The sequence below is a fragment of the Terrapene carolina genome, unplaced genomic scaffold (genome assembly GCF_002925995.2).
Source record: "Terrapene carolina triunguis isolate 2854851 unplaced genomic scaffold, T_m_triunguis-2.0 Scaffold236, whole genome shotgun sequence".
Taxonomy (NCBI): Eukaryota; Metazoa; Chordata; order Testudines; family Emydidae; genus Terrapene; species Terrapene triunguis.
This window is the reverse complement of record NW_020664587.1, coordinates 13,290,661-13,311,325: the sequence shown is the minus strand read 5'-3', so window position 1 is coordinate 13,311,325 and position 20,665 is coordinate 13,290,661. Positions and strand designations below refer to the sequence as shown.

Sequence of the window (20,665 nt, the reverse complement as noted above, 5' to 3'; positions counted from 1 at the left end):
CAGCCACTCTCCGTGCTGGGGCCCATTCCACGGCCCTGGGGAAGGCACACGGCAGGAGGAAACTCAGCTGCAGCAGAAGACCTGAGCAGTTCGCCCGAGGGCCAGTTAAAAGCGATTACAACTCGACTGACCCGCCGCAGCCTGGCAGAATCCAATCCCTCCTTGCGCGACAGAGCATTGCTTCTCTGCTCGGCCGTGGAGCCCAGGATTTCGTGGGAGCCATCCCGTGTGTTGTGACTGAGGGGGGCAGGGATCCGTGTGGTTTGCATGACAGTAGCAGTGCTAGGCGCTGCTCATACGCATGGTAAGAGACAGTCCCGGCTCTGAAGAGCTCACAAGGCAGACGTGGGACCTCACTTTACAGAATGGAGGCACAGAGAGGTTAAGTGATCGGCCCAGGGTCACACAGGCAGACTAGAACCCCGATCTCCGGAGCCCCAGTCCAGTGCCTCAACCAAGCAAGGTGATGGGGGACAAGCCCAGGGGTTCCAGGCTCAGCTTGGAGAAGCAGCCACAGGTCTGGCTGCGGCTGCTCTCTGAATCCCCTGAGTCCAGGCTGGGACCTCCTGGGAGCAGAACTTCCCACTCGGAGACATTTCCACAAGCTAGCCTCTCTCTCATTCCAGCACCTCCACTTCTGGCTGGAAGCCAGGCAAACACAAGCCATGGGCAACACAACAGTCCTGATGTTCCGGCACCTGAATGGGGCGAAGGGTGGAAACATTCAAGGGCAGGAAACTGCTATTTTACTTGACCCAGTTTGCTTGTCCCCAGCAGAAAGTCCCCTCCCGAACGCTGAGCTCCAGCGCACTCGAGAGCGAGCGATGCCGACCTCGCCAACAGGATCCAGGCAGCTCTTGGCTGCCTCTCCGCTGTGCCAACTCTTTCCCCAGCTTCTGCTTGGGAGTGGGATTCGCGCGGTGGACGGGCAGAGTCTCCGCCAGGGCTGAGGCTGTGAGGAAGCCCTGCTGGGTGCGGACAGGACCCCAAAGCTCTCCCCCCGGGCAGGAGCAGGTGGTTACTGGTGTCTCTCCGGGACCCTCCGCTCTTCCCCACTGGTTTTTCTTGTGGGGTTCTTTCTAGAGCCAGGATGGAGGGGTGCGAGAGAAATCAGCAGCAAAGGCTGGAAGCGACTAAGTAACTCATCCAAGGTCACACAGGGAGTCAGTGGCAAAGCCAGGAATTCAGCCCAGGTCTCCCGAGTCCCCAGCAGAGGCACTAACGACCAGGCCAGGCACCCTCTAACCTGGGGCTGCCCTGCACTGGGAGCTGGAGTTTGCTAGAGCTGGGTCAGGGACAGGGTGAGCCAGCTGGACGTGGGAGCTGTTTATACCACATGCCCTTTGGGGCACAGGGCCTAGCACCCAGCTTCCCACTCTGCTCCTAAGGCGATGGGCAGCTGGAAGGAGACGGACTCCCTCCTGACTCCCGCCACGCACACCTGCACCTGGACTAGCCCAGCCGGTGGCAGCTTCCAGTCACTGAGCAAGGAGCTTTGCCCGTCCCATCCAGAGCTCCCCACTGGGCAACTGATGCTGCAGCCCTGATCCTGACGCTCACCCTCGGTCCTTCCCCGGCGCCGTGCACGTTTACACGGGCCGTGGGGGAGCGGAGAGCGCCTGGGAAAGAAGCCTGGGTTACACAGGATGACGGCAGAGGGCCCAGCGGGGCAGTCTCCAAGCGGCCAGCCCCTGCTGAAAGGAACAGCCTGGCTAGTCACTGCTAAGCATTTCAATCCGCCAGTCTAGACCCATCCCGCTGCTTGCCAAGATGGGGATAGAAAACACACGCACAGAGCGGCTATTGCATAAGGCCCTGGCCAGCGTCCCGGCTGAATTGCTTCACCACATGATTTACTTTCGAGGATTAAGACGGTCCTCGCCGCACTCAGCCTGCACCTGGGACACCCATGCACCCCCTGCCCGGGGAGCCTCCAACCCAGCTACTTCTGCCGGGTGAGCAGCCAGACCTGCTCTGCCACCTCAGCATGGTGCGCACATGGGTGCAGCTGCCAGCTGATCTGCAGCTCCCAGCTCCCACACTGGAGAGGGGCCCTCCAGCCCGATCCTAAACATCCCACCCAGTCCCTGGAGGGTGCCGGGCCTGGCTCTGAGATCATAACCTCGCCCCGGCTCTCTGCCGACACTGCTTTCCACAGCACAGAGCCGGGCTTTAACACGCCGCAGGAGGGCACCTGCTGCCAGGAGGGGTCTGGGGGAGATCAAAGGCAGGACCCGGGTGGAGAGGTGACAGTTTCCCCTCTCTGGGTTCGGATCAGGGCTCCTGCCCCGGGGCTGCGGGCGGCAGGCAGGAGAAGGAGCTGCGGGAGCCACGGTGCAGGCGGGCTCCGTGTCTGACCATCGAGGAGGGCAGCCGGAGATGGTGAAAAGCCCATTAGACGGGGAGGGAAGAGGGGAGTCGATTCGGGTGCTGGACTGACGGCAGCCCAAGCTCTGTAACAGGACGCACGGCCAAGGCACAAGCTGGATGCTGAGCAGCAGCCGCCCGAGGTGCTGGGGTAGGAGGGTCTCCTCACTGGCTCTGCAGGGCCCCCCATGCAGCAGCTGGAGGCCCCAAGGACGAGATTTCCCCTCCCCTCTCAAACACGCCCTTCGGCGCTGCAGCAGCCACATGATTCAGGTCTGAAATCACCACAGACACAGAGGCTCAACGCCGGGCAGGGTCCCTTCCCTGCCCTGTATGACCTAAAAGACCCCAGGACGCTTTTCATAAGGGCAGGGGTTTGCCCTGGGGCTATTGGCGAGAATTTCCCCTCGCCACCTGTGCTATGAACCCGCCAGCTGCTACCCTCCACCCCAGAGGCAGCTGCGAGATCTGTAATCTGCGAGGTGCCAGGCGATGCTCTGGGCAGAAGATGCATGGCTCCAGGCATGGGAGTTGTGATTATTGCCGAATAAGCAGCTCCCTGCTCCACGCGGGGGCGGCTGATTTGTGAGGGGGGCCAGCAAAGGTCCCGGCCCAGCGTCATTTGCCAAGCAGTTGCTGAAAGCAGAGCGCAGCGAGGAGCGTGACCCTTCGTACCTGCACGGAGGAGCTGCTGCTGAGAGAAGTGATTTGTGGGGTCTAATGAGTCTGACCTTGCCCCTTTAAACAAAACGAGTGGAGAAGCAAGTCCAACTGCTGCATCTTGCCAGCCTCAGAGACCCAGACGTTGCTTTCTCCTCTCTAATGCTTGGGGCTTAGAACGAGAGGGGCAGTGAGCTGGGAAACCCTGGCTAAAAAACTACAGCCGTATTCTAGAGCCACAGCCCCTCACCCTCATCGGAGCAACACCCTGCGCAAAGAACAATGCTGGGGGAGTGGGTCGGGAGGCCACAGAGAAGGCTGCGTCCGAGTTTTCACAAAGCGACTGTATTCTCCAGTAATGGAGCCATCACACTGGATAACACTCTGGGCCCGCAATAATACTGCAGGGCTCTGCATTAATGGTCCCACTACAATGGAGTGACACCTGGTAACCCCAAAACACACACTGCAGCATTCCAGAGTAAGGATTCAAGACAGCAGAGGAACGCACCTCTTACCAATAGACAGCACTGTATAGTCATGCTCTCAAATACCACAGCGGCAGCCGGGCGACTGCCCATGGTCTGGACCACGACGGCAAGAGAGGGCTGTAGCAGGTGCTAGGGTGTTGGCCTGCCAGAGTTGTTTTTCCAGGCAAAGGAGACCAGAAACACAGACGGCTGGGAGCTGCACCACCAAATCCACCTCCAGGGAAAGCTACCCACCTCAGCAACAGGGGAGAGAGGAGTGAAGTCAGGTGATTTCCCCAGACGCTGCCCCTGCCCCTGCTCAATCCATCCCGCAGGGACCTCAAGCATCACGCCCCGTTGAATCAGTGCTTCTCTCCCTGCAGAGGAGGGTGCGGCCCAGCTATCCCGGAGAGGCGCAGAGTGCCTTTCAGACGGACAGTCAGCAGCGGCAGCCCTGGGATTCCCAGGCCTGGCTGCCTGCCAGATCAATTGTCTCTGGCGAAGGACCTGCTGCATCCCTCCCCCGAAGAGAAGCGGAAATAGAAGAAGCGTCTGGCCCAGAGTCCGAACTCCTATTTCATGGATGTGAAGTGTCCAAAATCACCCCTGTATTCAGCCGTGCTCAGACTGTAGTTCTGTGTGTTGGCTGCTCCACTGCGCTGTGCCAGCCGACTGGAGGCAAGGCAGGGCAAGGCTTACAGAAGGATGTGCCTTCAGACGAAAGCAGCACTAAACGAAAGTGTGTCTGAGATGGGTGGGACGACCTGCGCTGCGCAGTTGGCTGCACAGACAAACACAGACGGTTCGAGAGCATGGGATTCAGCCACAACAACATTAAGGGGCAAGAGGTGAACAGAAGGGTTCCAACACGTCTCTAGAATGTGAGGGGAGAACGTGACTTTCATACTGTCCCTGTAGCCTCACCCATCTGACTGTCAATACATTTTGGATAAAATGAAGAAAAAAAAGCGCTTGGTTGTGAGAGGAGGCAAGTCACAACACACCAGCACGCAGGAGGAAGAGCAGGGCACCAGGCCGGAGAATCCGCAGTGCAGCCCCGACAGCTCCAGTCCAAACGGGACGGCTCACCTGGCCCCCGGTGACAGCACATGGCCCATAGAAGCCCTCCCTTAGTCCGCACTGCGCGGCCTGGGAGCAGGCTCAGAAGCACAGGGTGGGAGGTTCTGCCTGGTCTCTTCAGGGCAGGGCTGTTTTGCACTGTGTGTCTGTACAGCGCCTAGCACCAAGAGCCCACTTTCTCAGCTGGGGGGTCCAGCCACTTCCTGCAATCAGTGGCTTCAAATCTGGGGGTCTGGCAGCCAAGAGCAGCCCCCTGTGCCTCTCAGTTAACCCTTCACCACCCAACTGTAACAGGCAGACCAGCTGGGTACTTACTGCGTGGGTTGGACCAGGGGCGTGCTGCCCAGCCGGAGGATCAGGGGCCCTTTGGGATTGCGGATTTTCTTTACAGATGAGGTCTTCAGAAGAGCAAACCGCTTAATAAGATTAAAACCTGCAAAGGGGGGGGGGGGAACACAGGTGAGACCCAGGCCGCAAAGCTCCTGGCTTGCTGCAGGATGGATGGTCCTGCCAAGCCAGGAGAGCAGCCAACCCATCCAGGCCTTTTGGCGCGCACACTCACCTGTTATATTTACATGCTTGTCACTGGCCTGGTCTAGCTTCAGCCCCTCCTGCTGCAAACGTGGACATCGCTCGCCTGGAAGAGAAACCGCTGTCAGCGACAACAGGCACGCAGCGCTCAGGCTGCCAGCGAGCCGGAAGAGGGAGAGTGGGAACCCAGGGGGTCGGGCGTGGCCACGGGGCTTCCCCCACACCGGCAGCGTGCTCTCACGCGGACCCCAGTCAGCAGGCACCTGCGTGCTAGCGCCCCCAAGGTGTGGGTCCCAGGAATGACTAATAAAAACAACCCTTGGCTGCTCACTGAGCCGCGTGAAGGTGGCTTGGTCTGGGCGACAGGCTCTGAAGCCCCATCCGTTGCTAGGTTGTCAGATCAGATTTGTACCAAGGGACCAGATATTGTCCCCGCCTGGCAGCTGCCGGGCAGCCTGGATAAAACCAGTCTGGAGGGTCCCCGCGCAGGGCAGAGCGGAGAGGCTCCCGCAGCCCAGCTGGCTGCTGTGTTGTCAATCCCAGCGAAGACATTAAGGGTCGAACAACCCACGGGCCACTAATGCAGCCCCTGTCCTAGCAGGGTCCCCTTCTGCTCGGGGGGGAGGTGTATTGGCAGGGCGGGGGGGGGGGGCACTGTCTGTGCTGACTCTGTTCTGGTGATACCCAGGAACCTCAAATCTCCAGGGCTCCTCAGTTGGCAGTTTTTGCTGGCATGTTTTGGACAGGCTCTTTGCACCCATTTATTGACTCATATTTTCCCCTTACTCTGCCATGCTGGGCAGGTGATTAATTTGCTCCAGCCTCCGCCGAGTAGGGGGAGATCTCCCCCTCCCCGAATCATGCCATAGCATTGCAGGCCCCCACCACATCTTCCCTCAGCCTCTCTGCTTCGGATCCAGCAGGGCCACTGGCGTCTGGAGACTGATCGTATCCCCCCCATCAATCACGCTGGTGGCTGACAGGGCTGAGATCATTTCCCCCTTCCCACTATTGGAACGATCCCACGCCAAAGGGCCTCGTTCACTTTCACATGCTCAGCCTGCCAGGCCATCCAGCGAACGGCAGATCCCGGCTCCCATGGAAATCCCTTTGTCCCAGGGTCTCCCCGGCCCCGTTCCTGCTCTCGGAGTCGATGCTCTATCCTGCCCCACCGCGCACGGACCACACCCACTCGGGTGGCCGAAGAAAGCCACGAGCAGTGGGGCTGCAAGGGGCAGAACGCACCCCTCGGGTGCCGCCGGTTGCTCGCGTGGGGACAGCCGCTGCCCAGCAGGGCTTGTGGTGTCCCCAGCCTGGAGAACCACAGAGCCGCTGGCTAAGGGCAGACACAGTTGCAAGCCTTTGCAAAGAGGTTTTCCCTGCTCCTTGAAATCACGCCTTAGGGAGGCTAAATCTCTCTCACACACCCCCCTTCTGCCCCTTTAAGCCACTTGACGGCAGGAACCCAGAGATGGGTCTGAGCTGCAATACTGGATTTCAAACACCCCCCAAAAGTCCGATTCCTTTACGGCTCCTGGGTTAATTACACCCCTCACCCCCAACCCACCTCCCCCTGGTCCCCGATGTCACGTCCTAGCATGCGTCTGCCCCCCTTTCTGCTACCTAGCCACGGCGGCTGCCAGGAAGCTGACAGGCGAGTGGGAGGACGGGGAGCAAGGCAGCTGGGAAATGCGAGTCGCCCACTGTTTACGGCAGCCTGGGCCAACTCCTGGGAAAAACAAACTCCAAGTCAGGGCGATGGAATGTGACCCCTGCTTGGCGGCAGGCAGGAGCGCAGATAGCCAGAGACAGGGCAGCACGGTGCCTGGGGCTCGGGGGGATCCGCTCTGATGGGGAGGGGACCGTCTTCCTTCGTGGGTTCAGAACTGCTCCCCATCCCAGTGGCTCCACCGGCACCATAACCCCGGGGAGAGTTCCTGGGGCAGAGCAGGGGAGGGCCTCCCAGGAGCTCTCCCAGCGAAAGGGGGAAGATACCAGCCTACTGCCCAGGGCACAAACTGGGCAGCATGGCAGGCATCATGAGAGGTGGGCGGAGTCACAGTGCTACAAACTAGCAGAATGGGGGGGGAGATAGAGCCAGATGGCCCGAGTCTCAGTTACACTACGGCCCCTCGGTGCTGCTCAGACCTTAACGGGGGGGGGGGGGAACAGCCCCCTGAAAATCCACTGGGCAAGGGGCCTCCCTGGATGGGCAGAGCTGGCATCAGAGCTCTACCCCTGCAGTCAGTGTTGGCAGCCGGGCGCATGTGCTACCAGCTGGGCATTAGGATTCTTTGCTTCCCAGGGCCCATAGGGGACCCAGGGGGAAGCAGAGTGTACATCAGAGTCACCCACGGGCTGCTCTAATGCTCACTGGGGGCCAGGCAGACCCAGGGAGTACCAGGGGCAGCAAGGCAGCTCAGAGGCATCTTTCTGCCCTGCTCCGTTCCCGAGTTGAGTGCAGGGACAGAGTCACTGCCAAACGGGGCCAGAGAGAGACAGAGAAAGGCAATCGGAGAGGATGAGACCAAATGAAATCCAGCGACGACAAATGCGAGGCGCTCCACGTAGGGAAGGAAAACCAAATGCACCAATCCAGCGTGGGGGGTAAGCAGCTTGGCAGCAGGTGGGCATTGTGCTGGAGCCAACCGCCACCTGAGTCTGCTGTGGCAAAAAGAAGCAAATGCAATTTTCGGTTGCATTAACGGAGGCATGGCAGGCAAGTCACAGGCGCGACTCAGCACCGGTCGGGCCTCAGCTGGAGGACTGTGCCCCGCTTTGGTCACCAATGTATAGAAAAGATCCAGAGGCGAGCGACAAAGATGATCAGAGGGATGGAACACAAGCCATACGAGCAAAGGCTAAAGGAACTGGGTATGTTTCGTTTGGAAAAGAGGAGATTAAGGGGGGATATGACAGCAGTCTTCAAATACTCGAAAGGCCGCCGTAAAAAAGACAGAGAAAAGTTGTCCTCTCTTGCCACAGAGGGCAGGACAAGAGGCAACGGGTTCAAACTACAGCATAGCAGATTTAGATTAAAACTCAGGAAAACTTCCTCCCGGTAAGAACAATAGGACAGTGGGAGGTGGTGGAAGCTCCTTCACTAGAGATTTTCCAAAGGGGGCTGGAGCCATCTGTCTTGGAGGGTTTAGACACAACAAATCCTGCATCTTGGCAGGGGTTAGACTGGATGACCCGACCCTTCCTGTCCCTTCTAGCCCTACGGTTCTATGATTCTATGGAAGAGGAGTCCGAGGGGAAGAGATGCCTGCAGCAGGGAGACCACAGACAGGCCTGTGAGGACTCAGAGCTCCGGGGTGCAGCAGGGCCCCCGAAGAGGGATGGGACAAGCATCTCCACTCCTCTCTCCAGCCAGCCCAGACACTGTGAGGCTCTGTTGCTTTCCAATGCCTGGTTCTGCTGGAAGCGTTTCCCGAAGTTCTGGCTGCACCCAGGCGCATTGAGCTAACCAACCCCGGGGGATACCATGCCGCAGCCCCCATCTGAACGCCCCCGCACAGAGCTCACTGCCGGCGCCCCCAGGACAGGGATGCATGGAGAAGGCAGCGGAGGCACTGAGCAGAAGCCAGGAGGGGCAGAAGAAAAGAGGAAAACTGCTGGCCGGGAGGAAAGACTTGGCGCTAGCTGGAGCCAAACGGCGCTTTGCCCGAAGCCACAACCTAGAACATTGGCTTCTCCGCTGCCTCCTGCAGATCCCCCAGCGCAGCGGGAAGAAATTCACACAAACCCCAGGGAAAAAAGCAGAAGTAACAGCAGCGCTGGCTGTGAACGAACGGGTCTGTCCCCAAGGCTGGGGTGGCACGGTGCCCCCTCTGGCCAGGACAGAGGGGTAACAGGTAGCTCCAGACTCCCCCGTGGAGGGCGCGTGACAGCACAGGGCTCCTGGATTCTGTCACGGACTCCTGGGCAGTCCTGGGTAAGGTGTGCAGGAGCCTGATTCTCATCTCATGCGGCTGTTTGCAGTCCCCGTAAGGCCCCGTGCCAGAGCAGGATGGAGTGGCGGTAGCGTGAAGAAGAGCTATGCATACAGGGGATAATTTCGCTTTCACTGAAATGCAGCTTCTTCTGGGGTGGCAGCTGTTTAACAGCTCACAGCAACACCAGCCATCAGCTGAGGAGAGGAAGAGGAGAATACTGCATCCAACTGAATCTGCTGTGTGTGTGTGTGGGGGGGTATCATAAAACACAGATTTGGGCAAGGAACTGACGCAGGCATTGTCAGGGTCTGTTTCCAGGGGTAGCTGCACATGAGCGAAGGCTGCAGAGGAATTGCTTGTGCAAGTTGAGGGAGAAGTTTCTGCAATGGTGCCGTCTTCCTGGCAGCTTTCCTCTGCCTGCTCTCAGATGCCAGAGCAGAGTTGAATCTCAAAATATCCTTCCAGTGGAATCAGCCTAAGCCAGGAAAAAGTGTGCGTGGGGGGAGAGGATATGCCAGGCCTGCCTTAGTCCAGAATGGAGAGTCTGTCCAAAGAAGAATCCTCCTTTATACAAGCAGACAGAGCCATGGAAAACGGCCTGGAAAAGTTCAGTCCGCTTTGCCCATGTCTGTCTCTCTTCGGGGCTCCAGCACTTTGACTTGGCAGGATTGGTTGTGGTAACAGGGAGCGTTCCCCAGAGGCTGATTGGGAATTTGTAACCACAGGCACACTTGAGGCAGGATGGCCCAGGGGCTAGGCCACTTACGTGGTGCCCAGAACACCCGGGTTCTATTCCAGCTCGGACACTAAGCAGCTGGTGGTCTCTCTCCGTGCCTCGGTTTCCTCGCCCATCCTGTGTAGAGCGTGAGCTCTTTGAGGCAGGCCCTGTCTCTCACCCCGTGGTGCGAGGGGGGCTTGTTGGCGGGGCACCTCAAGTTGCTACCATAGTGCAAATAATTATCCAGTGAGTAACACGTGGCCCTTGGGCTGGATTCTCAGAAGAGCGCCGTACCAGTCTGGGCCCCTTCGATGCCTCTGAGCGGTTCTGCAAATCTGGCTACACGGGTCCAAGCAACGCAGCCCAGATTTCAGGGAACGAAGTCTCACCAGCGGGAGTTAGTTGCAAAAGCTGTTCTACAGCCGAACTGGCAACAATCACACCGGCTCACAGGCAGTTGGCAAAGAGAGGACGGGAAAATTCATGGGCGAAACCCTTTGATCTGCTAAATGCCATTCCCCTCCCAGGTACGGTGCAGATTGCGCACTAACAACGGATAGAACAAAAGCTTCGAATGGGACGATCTCGGGTTCCCACATTCCTGTGGGGTGCTGGTACCGACGGGAGAAGAAAAGGGGAGAACCCGGGGCGGGAAAAGGGGCACACAAGACAGACTGTAAACTGAAAGGAGTCTCGTGATCGTTGTGACAGTGAGCAGCAGGTCCCCATGGGGAATGCTTTCCCCGTTCCTTTGATTTCAGAGTGAGTGCTCTTTGCTCTGGGGTCGCAGGTGTATTATTATTCACGGAGCCCCTCTATGAGCAGCAGCAGGTGGCGGGGCCCTGCCGGTTGGCTTCCCCGGGGAGGAGACGTGGAGTCGGGGTATATTCTAAGTGACTTGCCACCGCACAAGCCTCCTCCCAGCCAGTTCGTCTACAAAGCGGCCAGTTTAATCGCATGCGAGCCTGCCTGGCCAGAGCACCGGGGCTCCTGTATTCAGATCCCAGCCCCCTGAGCAGCTCCCGGATCCCAACTCGCCGACCAAGTTACGCCACTTGGCCTTCCCAGCTAGCGTCCGCGTTTACTCCTGCAAGCCCCGTTTGGCTGGCCAGGCGCAGAGCCCACCGCTGCTGCAAGCGTTTCAGTTGCTTCTGCGTGCATGGGGTTGCTTGCTTGTGCACATGCCCAGCTCGGCACATGCACGCTGCAAGCCGGGGGCGGATGGAGAGGTGAGACCCGGCCGAAGGAGCCCAGCAAGTCCAGGGGTCAGATCCCCAGTGGGACAGCAGCTCTCTCCGTGGCCTGGGCGGAGTCACCTCTCCGGCCCCCAGGTGCGTGCCAAGGCTGAATCAGCTGATATCGCTTAGCAGGCGATAAATGCTGTGCTCTTCCCTGGGGTCTCCCCGCTGTATTTCCCCGTGTCTCCCTTTGATCCCAGGCCCGAGACCTGTAGTAACAGAGAACACAACTGAACCCAGCCGGCGCCAAGTCCTCACACCCACCCACGGGGAGCAGCCTGACTTGGCCAGGGGCAGGCGCACGATGATCTAATGAGCCTAAGAGCCGAGCTCCGGCACGTGCTCACGGGCGAAGGAGCCTGCTGGTGTCCAGCTGGCAGCAAGAGTCCCGCTAATAGCAAGAGGGGTCTGTGCCAAGCAGGAGGCCCTGTTAGTGACCTCAGTGCAGGCTGCGGCCCCGCCCAGCGGGGCAGCACACTCCCCGGCCCTCTCTGCCTGTGATGATTCAAGGAGTCCCCACCCCAAGGGAAAGCAGGGCCGGGGCTGCAGAGCGAGGCTCCTGATCATCGCTGGCTGCAAGATTGCGGAGGGCGCATGCTCTGGCGCTCGGCTGCCTGCCCGGCTCCGACTTCTCATGGCATCCGTCAGCAGAGCCAGCGCCGAAGCAAGCAGGGCTCCGGGCCGGGAACGGGGAAGGAGCAGGGAGGACAGTGTTGGGAGCCCTACTGGGGTGGGGGGCTGCATCCTCGGCCTGTCCATGCTAGCAAGGACTTGGGGCCAGGTCAGCAGTTTATGGGCGGCTCGACTGAGCCGCCCCGACCCTTAGGGGCCAGAGGAGAAGGGAATCCACACAGGGTGGCTACAGCACTTTAACCTGCAGGCCTCCGCGGCTCATCCCAGTCCCTAGAACCCCCATGTCTCTCTCCAAATGACTGATTCCAAGGTTCCCATGTAGCCCGGCTTGACCCCCCTCCCCTATATCCTGAATGCAAATCTCCTGGCTCTGCTGATTCGCAGGCAGGAACCTTGCCACCACTCCTGCCTGGCATCTGCCCTGTAGAGACCGAGGGCCTGAATCTCCATCGCCCGGCCTCCCTCCCCCACCCTTCCGGCTCCACACTCACTCTGCGCGCTGGGGCAGGCCAGGGAGAGTCAGGCCTAGAGAGGGCATGAAGGTTGTGGGGAAGCCAGGAAACTCGGAGCCAGAACTCCTGGGTTCCATTTGCAGCTCAGACACTGGCTCTCAGTGTGAACCTGATCAAGCTGCTTCCCCCCTCTCTGTGCCTCAGTTTCCCTGTCTCCACCTCAGGGATAATACTGCTCAGCCAGGAGGCTATATTCACTAACACTGGCAAAGTGCGTTAGAGCCCATGGAGGGTCAAACTGTATTGATGCCGAAGTGCTGCAGTATTGCTCATGGGCTGTATTATCCATCGGCCCCAGCCCCCGCCCCTCACGGACGGAGAGGCAAGAAAGGGACGCGCCAGACAGGCACTCAGCGATGGCTCCAGGCAGGGAGAAGAATTTTCCAACTGCCCAGGGCCCGATGAGCCTTTGACCATCTACGGAGGAGGAAGCCAGGCCCACCAGGATCATATGGCCAAGTCGTGGGCTGGGCAGCCAGCCAGGGAGCCAGACCTTACAGACAAGCTCCACTACGGAGCCGAGAGCAGCACGCGTGACCCCCAGCGGCCCCTCCTCGGTATCCCGCTACAGCCTGCCTCCATCCCCCCTCAGGAGCACCCGCGAGTCACGGGGCCCCCCACCGACTCTTTGTGAACTTGCCAGGGGCATGGCACGGGGGCTTACGCCCCATGGGACGCCCAGCCAGCCCCCGGTGCTGGCCCGCTCCCAGCGCAGGAAAGCAGCCCAGCTCTGCACAGAGATTGCCTGTGAGCGAGGACGTAGAAGGGGTGACAGGCGCGGGCAGCGAAGCACCGACGGCAAACCCCAGCGCATGGGCGAGTGCTTCACAGGCCACGTGGGGCTCGGAAGGAGCCCTCTGCTCTCCGGCGGGTAAGACAGATGGGACGTTTGGGTCAGACGCAGAACCGGATGCTGAACAGCTCTGCGATGGACGCGGCATGTTGACCAGGCTAAGCCAGCCAGACCCGGCTTTGTTCCCGGGCCAACGCGGAAAGCGCTGTCCTAACTGAACCAGCAGCCCCCGGGAGCACTCTCCCCAGGGGCACGTACAGACTGCCCCCGCACTGGAGCCCTACACACCTCAGGGAATTCCCCCCACGAGGCAGCGTGGCCCAGGGGTTAGAGCACTGGCCTTGCCATCTCACTTAGGCCCAGATCCTCAGGGCTATTGGGCACCGACCACCCACTGAGATCAGTTTGAGTCTCTCTGGGCCCCAGTTGCAATGGGGATATAGCCCTGCCCTGGCTCTCGGGGCATTGCGAGGGGAAATGTGGGCAGCACCGGGAGGCACTCGGATACTCTGCCGGCGGGAACCAGGAAAATACCTTCAATAGCGAGATCACCAGCCCCGGTCTACAGAGCTGGGAACTGACCCCGCGTCCCCTGGCTCCCAGCCCGGTGCCTCGCCCGCTCGGCCACCTTTCCTCCCTGTGCCGCCCGTCACAAAGGGGCGGCAAACCCCACGACAGTCGCATCGCAGACCCATCCCGCAGGGCAGCCTGTGCACACCGCCGTGCCATCAGCACGCCGCCTCGCCCTCAACGGCATCTCAGGGCACTCGGATGGGCTGACGGCTGTCGGACGGCCCCATGGAGATGGGGAAAAGCAGGACCCCTGCGCCCGCGCTCACCTGCCATGAGCAGCGGGCGCCTGGAGAGCTGCCCGTCAGGGGCTCAGCTCAGAGCAGCATTCGAGCTTGGGAGGGACGCGGGGGGAAGATGCCAGTCAGAAGGAGGATACTGACCTCCCCAGAGCCCTGGGCACCATCCCCTGACTATAGACAGCATCATTCCAGCTGGGTAAACGCGGGCACCACCCCTGCTCCAGGGGGCCACCTGCTACCAGCGACCGGGTTGCCCCCCCCCCCCCCGGGACCACTCGTGAGCAGCAGGCGCTGACTCAGTGATAGCTGCGCAGAAAGCGCGCACGACGCATGCCGGGGATGGAGCATTGTCCTTCTCTGAGCACGAGCGGGCCAGGCACTGGTGGGAGACCCTGGCCTGGGGAGGGGGGCTTAGTTAAAGGGCAGTGCACCCCAGCAGCTCCACAACAGAGGTTATTCGGGCTCCCAGAGCCACTCCCCACTGGCGGGGGGCGTTAGAGAAAGAGGACAATCTAGTGGTGAATGCACAGGGCTGGGAGCCAGGACACCTGGGTTCCATCCCTGGCTGCCCCTCCCTGTGTGAATGGGGGTGGTGGGGACTGGCTCCCTGCTCTGCGAGAAGAGCTTGGAGAGCCTCAGCTGGGAGGTGCAGCGCGTGTGCATTTGATACCCAGGAACAGCGCTGATGTGCCAAGGACAGCACCCCATGCAGGAACGAGTCGTCGGGCTGCGCTCGGCTACCGCGCTCTACAGACTGGGATACCGGCTCCGAGTACGAAACGCCCCGCATCTCTGACAGCCACCTGAGCAGCTGCCTGGGAAAAGCAGCCCCCTCCCCACACCCGCACGCAGCGCTGCCCACTGCAACACGCTGGCACTGGGATTTGAACCCATCACCCCCTGGCACATGCAGACAGAGACCTGACCCCTCCCTTCCTACCCATGGCTCTGCCAGTGCATCTCATTCCTGCCCTGCAGCCCCCGTGCTAGTCCAGCCCTGGGCTCCCAAACACAGCTCAGCCAATGCCCCTAAATCCTGACCCACAGCCCCCCATGTTATCCCAGCCCTGGGCTCCCCAAACACAGCTCAGCCAGTGCCCCTCAATCCCGGCCCCCATTGCTAGTCCCGCCCTAGACTTCCTGCCAATCCCCTAAATCTCCCCCCCATCCCAGTCATGGGTCCCTCAGACACAGCTGGGCCAGTGCCCTGCAGACACAGCGCCCAGCTATTCCATTCTGAGTGCCACTCTTACCTGCTTTGGATGCAAGGAGCTTCCCTCCTGTACAGGTGCCAAGGAGGCCAGCTAGGCAGAGAGCAGAGACCCAGGCTCCCAACATGGTGCCCTCAGGTGGGTCAGGGACCAACGCTGCTGCCTCTAGAAGTGGAAGAAACCAGTCATAAGTAATATGCCCAGTGCAGATGGGCACAATCCTCTCCTTAGCGCCGGTGAGCCTGGCCCTGCTGTCCTCGCTAGGATCCGTTCAGGTCAGTGGGCAGGGGCGTCCGGGGACTTAAAGGGCACAGTACGTGGCACGTGCATGGTCTGCAGAGCTGGTGCTATGGGAAGTTCAGGCCCAAGGCACAACGCACAGGAACGGTCACTTGCTAACAGGCCCATTCATCAAGCCCCTGCTCAGTAGGGATGGGCCCAAACCAAACCCCAGATCTCTGGGACGTCCGGATCCAGGATTCACTGCTCTGACCCAGCCAGCCCCGTAGTGAAGGGAATGGCAGAGATGTCTGTGCCCAAGCTCAGCATCAGAACCTGCTCTTTCACCCACCCCTGCTGTAAACACCTGGGTGTGTATCAGACCCGGGGTATCAAGCGTGCCTGTCGCCGTTCGCACTTGGGTCTACGGATGGCTGCCCCAAAGAGCAAGCCAAGAGACAAGCGCCGGCTAGGGAGAGACTGGGGAGTCAGCAAGGGCTACAAGGAAACACTGAGACGAGACAGACACCACATGGAGGAAGGGGCAGGACACACCCGCAGAGCGATCAATGTGATGGCAGCAAACATCACAGTACCGCGGGCAAAGCCAACGCACAGGAAAGGAGAATTCAGTCGCCTTCTGCTGCAGCTACTGCACCAACGCAACCCTGACGCAGCCTTACTAGTCCATGTGTGCTCTCAAAGCAACCCCTTCACGAGCACCACAGCTGTCCCGCCACCCACAAAACCACTCCAGGAGCACGATACAGGATGGAGAAAACTCAAAGGTCCCAAGCCTGGAGAAACCATCGGAAAGATAAGAAAACCGAGGAGTCCTTGTGGCACCTTAGAGACTAACAAATTTATTGGGGCATAAGCTTTCGTGGGCTAGAACCCACTTCATCCGATGGATGGAGTGGAAAATACAGGAGCAGGTATAAATACACGAACAGATGTGAGTTGACTTACCAAGTGTGAGGTCAGTCTAACGAGACAATTCAATTGACAGCAGGCTATCAAGGGAGGAAAAATAACTTTTCAAGTGGTAAGAGAGAAGCCTCGTTAGACTGACCTCACACTTGGTAAAGCACCCCCATCCGTTCATGTATTTATACCTGCTCCTGTATTTTTTACTCCATGCATCTGATGAAGTGGGTTCTAGCCCACGAAAGCTTATGCCCAAATACATTTGTTAGTCTCTAAGGTGCCACAAGGATGCCTTGGTTTTTTTGCTGATACAGACTAACCACTGAAACCTGTCATCATGCAAGGCTTCGGAGAGATGTTCATCTGAGCCTCTTTCTCTGGAAACCTCATCAGACGTCGCTAAATCCACCAGGAACAGATTTTGACCAGCTGATCCCAGCAGGACATTTTGTAGGTTAATTTTTTTAACATGCACTAAATAACCCCATCTAGATTTTTTTTACATTCCCCCAGTGAAACTGAGCAATCATGGCACTAAAATCGTCATCTGAAAAGACCGACCATCTGGGTGGCTTTTTGCTGGGGTTTTCTGGGGCTGTTTTTAACTCCTCAAACAGTTACATTGAATTTACTCTATCGCTTGCTTTGGCCACGAGGCCCTAGCAAGGCGAAAATCTTGCCCCTAATAAGAAACCGATGGGTGGGAAAGGATTTTTTTGTTGCTCAACCTCTCCAAGAAGAAAGGGAAATGCTGTTGCGATGACAATTTTCCTGCAGTAAATGCTGTAAAAGAGCGCGGTGGAAACTTACCAACAATTTGCAAAATAAAAACAGGAGGGGAAGGAGGGGGGAGAAACGTTACTGCCAAGTTTTGTGTTAGTCTCCTAGTTTTCTCCCAGGCACCTCATGCCTGATTCTTGCCTCTGAAGTCACGCAGGAGCACCTATTGCTGCCGCACTTCAAAGATTAAAATCTGGCAGCCTATGTTTTAAACTTCATCCCGGATGGAATCCCCTTTGACTTTCATGGTGTGAAAACCGCCTGTCTTATTGCCACAAGGCCAGCTTTGAACCCCATGCACGTCCAGAGGGTCCCACCAGGGGGCAGAGCACTGATAAAAAGAAGACCAGCCATTAACCCTAAGCCAGGCGATGTGTTAACATAGTGGCATTAACCCGTGATTGACGTAGAAGGTAAAGGGGCAGGTAAAGAAGCCTTCACCAGCCTGCAAACCCGGAATAAATCAGAGCTTGCCCCATAAACCACATGTCATAACATCCTTTACTCACCCCATGCAGGGGTGGGGTGGGGGGCAGGGACGGGGAAGCCCCAAATCATCAAACTGACCTCCTGTGTAGGACAGCCACCAACCCCCAGCCAGCACCCGCAAGGAACTTTAAAAGATCTCCCTGGTTCCAGAGCAATTTTGTTTGACCCTTAGGTAAAAACTAACATCTACTAAGCAGCTGATTCTTCATGGTCCCTTTGGTAGCCCCTCAGCCAGGTTTCACCGTGTATAAAACATGTAGGTGCATGTTGGGAATTGAGAGTCGCTGCTCGCCGAACAGCGAGATCTTTGTTCCCTTGAATGTTTCCCATCTCCCGATAGTTTCCACTCTGGAGCGCTGGATCGACGCAAGCCAAGGGCTTGGACTGATCAGCTTCCAGGCCCTCCTGTGCAGGCTGGGAATCACAGGCACTGCTGGATGCTGGAGTAGGTAATCAAGAAAACAGCAGCCTCCACAAAGGGGCAACACAACCCGTGTTGTGCAGCATGCCCCGGCTACACACTGCCCTCTGGCCATGGTGACTCGCTGCCTCTGCCTGTCCGGAACGGAGATCCGTCCCCGTCCCCCAAGCAAACCTCCCTGCCGGAGAAGGACTCACGCAGGTTAAAAAGTCCTGGGGGTTCCAAGCAGCTGTTAAGTCGGGCCCCAGCCTGAGCGAGAGGTTAGTAGCCACTTACCTGCCAAAGAACCGAGGCACTTGTGGGGTTAGATGCAGTTCAGACGGGGAGCCGGCTTTGAGACCATGTCTGCAATTCGGGGAGCGGGAGGTCCCGGGTGGGAACGGCAGCGAGAGGATGCACGCGTCAGCAGGACACGCCGGCGGTCCCACAGAGCTGTTCCTGGCAGTCGGTCGCTCCAACTTCTCGATGGTCGGGGAAGATTTATTCCAGAGGGGGGGAGCTTTCGAATCCTTGCGGCGGAGGGAGCAAAGCAGATCTCCTCAGAGCACCACTGACATCTTCTGGCCCTGGCCTCCTCTCAGCCCTCTCTCCTGCTCTGCCTTTCCCTCCCGAGAGCGAGCGCTGACTGTGCGCAGAGAACTTGCTGCTCTGCCAGGCCCCCGAGCTGGAAACGACAAGCCATTAAACGTGTTGGAATGCTGGAGCAGCTTAATCAAGCCCAGCTGGGACAGGCACAGCGCCGCGAGGCAGGGAAAGCCTCTCGCAGCGCACGGGAGCTCGCGTTTGACACATTGCCCCGAGGCGGGACTCGAACACGCTACTCGTTCCCATTATCCCCTAGAACAACACCCCCACCTCCCGGCGACTGAGGATCAGAACAATCCTGCCCTGGTGTGCTTAATGGGACACCTGGAGGCTCCTTGCTGATGGGTGGGGACAAATCGCCAGGCCCTTTTAAGAGTCGTGGGTGGGACAGATATGCTCTAGCCTTCTCCCCACCTAGCCCCCTTGCTCCACCATGTTCCCCCCCCCACTTGGACACAGGAGTCAGCCCGGGGCATCTGAAATGCTGGGCACTGTAATAATACCTGGCACATCTCACAGTGCTCTACACGTGTGAATCCCCGTTTTACAGAGAGGGAAAACTGAGGCAGAGCCAGGGCCACAGCTCAGAGGAAGGATGGCCCAATGGGCAGGGAACTCAGGTCTGAGTCCCAGGCTAGTGAAGTCCCTGCTCTGCCACAAACTCGCTGTGACTTGGGCAAGTCACTTACCCCCGCTGTGCCTCACTTTCCCATCTGTACAATGGGGATAAGGGCTCTGCCCTGCCTCCCAGGGGCATGGTGAGGACAGATACATTACAGACTGTGAGGTCCCCTCAGATATTACACTAAAGGGGGGGGGGCAGATAAGTACTAGCCACCTAGACTTTAGCCACAGAACCACGCTGTCTCTTCTACAACGCCAGAGGGGCCGTTTCCTTGGGCTGTGACCACCCTGCCAGGACGGCTGCAGTGTGTGGTGTGACATTCATAAGAACATAAGAACACGGCTGCCTTCCTTTCAGCACCATAATGCTGCATTTGCTCCTCTCTAGACAGCCCATGTGGAGGCGGAGGGGGGCACCTTGCTTGGCTGCGGGGGGATGGGGCCTGTGCACGGGGCCAGAGTTCAGAGCACCGTGTCGACCCTCGGAGCAGAGCGTTGTGGGTTTATATGGCTGGAAGTTTTTCTCCCATCGGAGCGATCGTGTCCAAGCCTGGCGTTCGCTTCTCCATGTGCCGCGAGCTGCCGGCTTTCCGGACTAAAATAGCTTTTCTAAAACTCCTTGGTGCAGCCAGCCCCGCCGAGCCAACACGGCTCCGGAGAGGGAGCCTGGTTTGATTCTGGTTCGCACATCAGCAGCATGGCTTCCAGATGCAGCCTCTACTCCGAGGGGGCGGGATGCATCAGCCAGGAAGATCACGGCTCGGTTCCCAGGGCCCAGGTGGACTTTGCGGTGCCGGCACCAACAGGATTGCGCAGCTCCGGCATCTGCGCTGGGAAGGGAACAAACACAGAACCGCACACTCCAATTGCCAGAGTAAAACAACGCTTGGCAATGTAGTTCTAATCAGGACAGCTGCATCCATGGGGCCTGATTCTGAGTTACATTAAGTCCCTTGTAGGAAACAGACCCTCAGCTCAGGTATATGCTGGTGCAGGATCTACACCTGCCTTGCGCCCAGTCCCCGGTGCAGGGGGCGGATTGGGGGCTTGGCTGGAGCACCCTGGATTACAGCTATTCTCTGCCCCCTATGGCCCAGACGGGTTCCATGGAGGTGAGTGTGTGAGTTACAACAGCCTTGTGGCTGCTCTACCTGACACCACGTTCCAAGCAGGCCCCTGCAAAGCCCTGCACTACCGACATGGAATGAGCCAGCCCTCCCCTGCAGGATCCGGGCCAGCGTCGGGCCCCTGAAGGACACAAGAAGCTGCCGACAAGCAGAAAGCGGTTGTGGGGGTATGGGGGTAAATATGGCGAAATGCAAACAGCTCACACGCTGCAGGGGGCTGGCACGGAGGTCAGGAGAGTTCAGCCTCCATCTGTCCTTCCCCAACCACTGACCCGGGCGCTAGATCCTCCTCTGGATCGCCTCTCGCTGCCCAATTCCACGGGCTGCCTCCCCCCCACTGAGCGCCCATCGCTGACGGAGCCAGCTCTCTCCGCCACTCGCCCCCTCTGCCTCCCCCAGGGCTTCCCGCCGAGGATGGAAAAGAAGTGCGAGGCGCAGAGAGAGGCCTTCAGCCCCACGGTAATGACAAAACCACAGACAGCAAGCGCTTAGCAAGCCCCCGCCACGTTCTGCAAGACCCGCTGAGTCAG

At 58.8% G+C, this 20,665-nt stretch overlaps 1 protein-coding gene across 5 annotated transcripts in view; it reads right to left on the bottom strand.

The window, feature by feature from the left end:
• The window catches only part of COL16A1 (collagen type XVI alpha 1 chain), an 86,993-nt gene extending 68,444 nt beyond the window's left edge, over window positions 1-18,549 (bottom strand). For 4 of the 5 annotated variants that reach the window (XM_024199262.3, XM_024199263.2, XM_024199265.3 and 1 more), the window contains exons 1-4: window positions 18,076-18,548; window positions 15,006-15,128; window positions 5,140-5,214; window positions 4,893-5,010 (exon numbers count right to left, since the gene is read on the bottom strand). In XM_024199262.3, the coding sequence (XP_024055030.2) occupies window positions 4,893-5,010; window positions 5,140-5,214; window positions 15,006-15,090 (278 nt within the window). In that variant the 5' untranslated portion in view covers window positions 15,091-15,128; window positions 18,076-18,548. Of the gene's footprint in view, window positions 1-4,892; window positions 5,011-5,139; window positions 5,215-15,005; window positions 15,129-18,075 lie in introns of all 5 variants that reach the window. The other variant, XM_024199266.2, reaches the window with a different exon arrangement.
• Window positions 18,550-20,665: the final 2,116 nt, after the last annotated feature.